This window comes from Eumetopias jubatus, unplaced genomic scaffold (assembly GCF_037043125.1).
Source record: "Eumetopias jubatus isolate StellerSeaLion01/CBP00866 unplaced genomic scaffold, mEumJub1_p1.0 scaffold_10, whole genome shotgun sequence".
Lineage (NCBI taxonomy): Eukaryota > Metazoa > Chordata > Mammalia > Carnivora > Otariidae > Eumetopias > Eumetopias jubatus.
In genome coordinates, this window is record NW_028274816.1 from 53475475 (window position 1) to 53481474 (window position 6000).

At 50.3% G+C, this 6000-nt stretch overlaps 1 protein-coding gene across 1 annotated transcript; it reads left to right on the plus strand.

Moving 5' to 3' along the window:
* The first annotated feature begins 2961 nt into the window (after window positions 1–2961).
* TEX101 (testis expressed 101) lies at window positions 2962–5694 on the plus strand. The gene is made up of 5 exons (XM_088027172.1): window positions 2962–3025; window positions 3139–3282; window positions 3414–3596; window positions 5026–5154; window positions 5314–5694. The coding sequence occupies exons 1-5, from the start codon at window positions 2962–2964 to the stop codon at window positions 5523–5525; spliced, it is 732 nt and encodes a 243-aa protein (XP_087883298.1). The 3' UTR covers window positions 5526–5694.
* Window positions 5695–6000: the final 306 nt, after the last annotated feature.

The window sequence follows — 6000 nt, forward strand, 5'->3', positions numbered from 1 at the left end:
AGATAAGGTCTTTACAGAGGTAATCAAATGAAGATGAGGTCATTAAGGTGGGACCCGATCCCGTATGACTGGTGTCCTTACTCAAAGGGAAAAATCTGCACACAAACACACATAGAGGGCAGAGGATATGAAGACTCAGGGAGAAGACAGCCATCCACAAGCCAAGGAGAGAGGTCTGGGACAGGTCCTTCCCTCCCAGCCCTCAGAAGGAACCAACCCTGCCCACACCTTGACTTTGGGCTTCCAGCCTCCAGAAGTGTGATGATAATACCTTTCTGTTGTGTAAGCCTCCCAGGCTGTGGTACTTAGTAATGGCAGCCCCAGAAAACAAATCCACAGGCCAAGAGTCAATTTAGGATGATCTTCACTACAGGAGCTAGAAGCCAGCTGTGGCGTCAGGCCTGGAGGCAGGGCAAGTGCTAGTCAAAGAGACGGGAAGGGATGAGGGAGGGTCCCAGGGCCTAAGGGACCAGAACTACCTCTTCATATTTATACTAACCTTAATGTTTTTGTTAATAATATATTAATAATTATACTTAATATTAACTGTCCCCAATTGAAAGTTTTTAATATATTTTTATGTAAAATTAAGAACTTTTACTAACACCATTCTGACTGAGGCATTTTCTCTATTCAAAATAAATATTCATTTATAGCTTAACTTCTAGGAATAGTACCAATTCTGAAAGTACACAAAGGGTACTTTATTTTATGTTTGGATGCTGAGACTTGAGGGGGGTAGTGACTTGGATTGCTGGGTCCAGATGACAGTAGGCTGGGACCTGGACCCCTGAGTCAGAGGGAGGAGAGAACCAGGGGCCTGATTCCTGGGTCTGAGGGAGGAAAGGGCTGGGGGCCTGGACTCCTGAGTCTGAGGGAGGAGGGGGCTGGGGACCTGGACTCCTGGGTCTGAGGGAGGAGGGGGCTGGGAACATGGACCCACAGATTCCTGAGAGATGAGAGAACTGGGGACCAGGCATCAGGGACCCAGTATTTGAAGTGAATTTCTTACTATCTTTTCTCTTACTTTGCTCCTGGAGCAGGTGCCAAAACCACAGTGAGCACTAAAAACTGTCTGTCCTGTAAGTCTGTTCCTTCTTAAAGGGCATCAATCAAGACAGTCCCTTCGGTTATTCTAAGAACTGCCAAAGCTTCCAGAATATGCCAGCCAGACAGTGAGGACAGAATCAGCCATGCTCACTCTTCCATCATACAGAGAGACCTCCTCCCCTGAAATCTGTGGGCACTGCCCTGGGCAGGTTGCTGGGGCAAGGATGGGATTGGCCATGGCCCTTTTGTAAGGTGCTTCATCCTTTCCTGCCTCCTAATGATCCCAACGCACCCTGTCCTATAGCCCCAAGATGCAAAGGCATCTGACACCTAAATATTTCTCATCCCCTCCAGGAATCACATGCCGATTCTTAGTGTTTGGAATGTTAAAACATGAAATAATTGGGGGCTACAGTATAACCTAATTGTAACTCTTTTGTCTTGGGTTATTTCATCTTTGAAAACATTTTTGGTGGATTCTAAAAGGCCATGATATTCTTCCTGATCTAGCTAAATGGCTTTCTCTTATATTTGTATTAACTCTCCCTAGTTTTTTTAAAGTTCTAATTGTGGTATTTTCTCTATTAAAAATATTCATTTACACCATAGCACTCACAGAAACAGCATCAAGTCTGAGAGTACACCAAGGACCCCTTTGCTTCATGTTACATGTAGATCTGGACAGCTTACATATAAATGAAATAGAATTTTCAGCCACGAACAAGAAATCTAAATGAAAGCCACGTCTACTCGGTGGTGGTGGCACGGCCACGTGGGTGAGCTACAGCGGCAACCTGTGCCCTCACAGTCACTGCTCATGCGCACAGTCAGGGGGGCTGGAAATGACTCTGAAGCCGGTATTTCTCTGTGACCTCCTAGCCTGGCTGGAGAAGCAGAGGCTCCACCGCCCAATGAGAGAAAGTGATCAGGGAGGCCGTTTGAGGACGCACCGCCCACCCTGCTTTGCCCACTGGGCGCTGCAAACACAGCGACCTCCCCGCAACCCCAGCATGCTCGCCACTCGCCATTCTGCGCATGCGTGCCTTCTTAGCCTGGCAGGAATGGGCTTCTCCAGGGCCAATGGGGTGCGGCGTTCCTTTGGGTTCATCCAATAAGCGCATCAGATGCTCTCACATTGACCAATGGGGCTTCGAGTGACCTGTTGGGTGAAGCTGGCCCCGCCTTCCGTGTCTCTCAGAGACGAAGCCGAGGCTGAGTGGACCGAGAGGGGCGTTCCAGGCCGTTCCTTCGGCACCGTGAGGTTCTTGTGAGGTTATCTGAAAGCCAGGTGGAATTTGCGTCCCTTAAAGAGAAAAGGAGGGCTGGGGACCCAGATTCCTAGGTCCTGAGGAAAGAGGACGGGTGGGGGGGGGGGGCAGGACTCCTGGGTCTGAGCGGGATGGAGGCTGGGGGGCTCAGAATCCTGGGGGAAATGGCGGCTGGAACCCAAAGCCCTGGATCCCTCGGTAGAACAGGACTGGGATCTCAGAATTCCGAGTTCTGGGGGGCCTGGGGCCTGGTGGGCCGAGAATCCCGGGGCGTGGGAGAACGTAGGCCTGAACCAGGCCTCCTGAGCCTGAGGCCGAAGGGGCGTCTGGGCCACACCCGCGACCCCGAGGCCGGAGGGTGCCGGTCGTTGAACTCTGTCGTCGGAGAATAGGGGTTTGGGTCGGAGGGTTGCAGCTGTGGAAGCTGAGGCACAGTAAACGTGCTAATGTGCGCCCACTCGCAGGCTAGCCAGGGCCACCCCGACAGTGGCGGCCTCAGTCTTCTGTCGCGCCGGCTGCGCCCCGCAGTGACAGTACTTGCCAGAAGGTCGATGCGGCCTCGTTGTGTGAGGCCGAACAGCCCCCTCTTCTCTCTCAAATCGCAGATCCTTAGCCGCTCCTCCAAGCCGCTCTGAAAGGCGCCATGGGACCCCGTCGTGTCCAGGGTTTGCTGTTCCTCGTCCTCCTCGGGGCGCCCTCCTTGGCCTGTGAGGACGGGGGGTCTCGGGGGGGAGCTGGTTCAGGGAGGAGGCACCTCTGGGGAAGGAGGACTGGCGGCGGGGCGGGCAGGTGCTTAACCGCGATCTCATTTCCTCCCCAGTGAAGCAAAATCTGTACTGTCACAAGGGCATATCGGTGAGTGTAGAAAAGGACGCAAGGAAGAGGTTTAATTGGACCACAGAGAAAGTTGAGACTTGTGACAGTGAGTCATTGTGCCAGGAATCCCTTCTGATGATTAAAGCAGGTAAAGTGAGAAAGGGCAGTTGGGTCAGGTGGGGGGAAGGGTGAGTATGTTGTGGGCAGGGCTGTTCCCCCTCCCCTGGGGCCAAACCATAGGCCCGCCATCCCCTGTCTTTCCCTCCTGTCTCCGAACAGGGGCCAAGACAGCAGTTTTGGGCACTAAGGGCTGCGTCGCAGATGGGACACAGGCGATAATGTATGTCCAGCACTCCCCACCCCCAGGCATAATCACAGTCTCGTACAGCAGCTACTGTGAGGAGTCCTTATGCAACAGCAGGCAGAACTTACTGGAGCTGTGGAAGGAGGAAGAGACCCAAGGTACGTGGGGAGGTAAGACATGGGCACTGAGAGAAATCAGGTAAACCCCTGAAAAGATGGCGGGTCTTCCTTCTCTGTGTTCTTACTTGGCTCCGGCCCAGTGGGGCCATACACAAAAGAACCTCAGAGCTTTTGCCTGCCTTTTTCTAAATTGTTACCTTGGGGTCTAAACACTGCTCAGAGCACTGGGCTCTCAATGAAGGCTGAGGTGTTAAGTTGGGTTTTGTGTTGATTAAGCAATAAAGTGTCAGTGGAGGTTTCCAAGCAGGATGGTGTGGCATCATCAGTCTGGCAGTTACTGCTTCCCTGATTTGGCCAGGCTCTATGGCAATCTGGCCCTGCCTAACTTTCCAGCTCACTTCCTTCTCTTTCTTCCTTGTTTGTTGTGTTTCAGCTGGGGCCAGTAGTCAAAATACTTAACAATAGATATCGTACTGGCCAATCAGAATGGATGCTGGCCATACAAAAAACAGTCCATCTGAAAAACAAACTGAGGGTTCTAGAGGGGAGGAGGGTAGGGGGATGGGTTAGCCTGGTGATGGGTATTAAAGAGGGCACGTTCTGCATGGAGCACTGGGTGTTATGCACAAACAATGAATCATGGAACACTACATCAAAAACTAATGATGTAGGGCGCCTGGGTGGCTCAGTTGGTTAAGCGACTGCCTTCGGCTCAGGTCATGATCCTGGAATCCCGGGATCGAGTCCCACATCGGGCTTCCTGCTCAGCAGGGAGTCTGCTTCTCCCTCTGACCCTCTTCCCTCTTGTGCTTTCTATCTCTTGTTCTCTCTCTCTCAAATGAATAAATAAAATCTTAAAAAAAAAAAACTAATGATGTAATATATGGTGATTAACATAACAATAAAAAAATAAAAAAAAAAACAGTCCACCCCTATCTGTGCCTACCAACTGAATACCAACACTGCAGTGTCTCGCAGTCCTGGAAATCCACCACACTGCTCACACCTCCCAGCCTTTGTCCTTGCTGTTTACTTTGCTACCCACCCCAACTCCCATTTTCACTCAGCTAACCTCTATTCACCCTCCACCTCAACTCAGGTGTCCACTCTGTGAAAATAGTTAGCAAATTCTCCCAGATGGTTAGATACCCCTCCATTCCTTTGCCATTATACCTTGGACATAGTGCCTACTGAGATGTACCATAATTACTGGCATGTCCTTCTTCTAGATGGTGATCTCAGTGGCAGGAACTGTGTCCTTTTCATCTCTGTCTTCACACCTAAGCACACAGTTTGGAAGTCATGTTGGATGGGTTCTGATAGCAAAGAGAATCAGTTGGAGAGGCATGGTGAGGTTGCAGTGATAGGCCTTGATTGTGGGGGCAAAGACTTGGGGAAGAGAGGGAAGCAAGAAGAGACAAGTCCAGAGGCAGGATATACCCTAATTGCCCTCTGTTTCTCCCTCTAGCTCCCAGTATGTCACCACGCCTCCACTGCCCAACCTGTGTGGCTTTGGGGAACTGTTTGAATGCTCCTTCTCTTCCCTGTCCCAATGATACAATTCAGTGCTACCAAGGAAGACTTCACATCACTGGAGGTAAACTGAACATCTGGTGGTTTCAGAGGCTGGAAAACCAGACATCTGGGTGGACCCCAAGAGGTTCTGACACTCGGGGTTTGGGGAATGAGGAAGGACTGATTCCTCTCTGATTTCCTAAAACATCCATGTATCTCCCCATCCTTTCTTGTTCCATAGGAGGCATCAGCTCATTTTTGGAAGTCAAAGGCTGTACATCCATAATTGGTTGCAGGCTGATGTCTGGGATCTTTACAGTAGGGCCCATGTGGGTGGAGGAAATCTGTCCATATCAGTCTCTCCCTCAACCCCGAAAGACTGAAAATGGGGCCACCTGGCGTCCTGTTTCGGTTTGGAGGTTAGAGCTAGTGCTGCTGATGTTACTGCAGTAACCTGTCCATTGTTCCTGAGGAGGTGCTTTTTGTCCTGGACTGCAGGACACCCTTCCTGACTACTGGTCGTCAACAAGTTGAGGAGCAAGTGGAGAGCTGAAGAACAGAGAGAGTTCCTGTAGATGTATTTTATGTTTCTAATAAAGTTTCTGCTGTGATTGGTGTATAACCCAAGACTAGAAGTGGAATTTTAGTGCTGAAAGGGCCCTTAAAATTCATTGTCTCCAACCCACACATTTTGCAGGAAACAGAGATCTGGAAAATTTGAGTGTCTCACACTGACATAGCTACGGGCAAAGCAAGACCAGAACTTTGATACTTGGACCTAAAGTCTGGTTTTCCTTTCACTCTAATGGGTCACTTTCTCTTGATAGCTGGGCAAGAGATCAGTATTAGCCTCCTTCAGAGCACTCTGAGCCCAACCTTAAGGCCACAGTTGGCTGTTTTGTTCTAATATTTCCCTGGGAGGTATGGC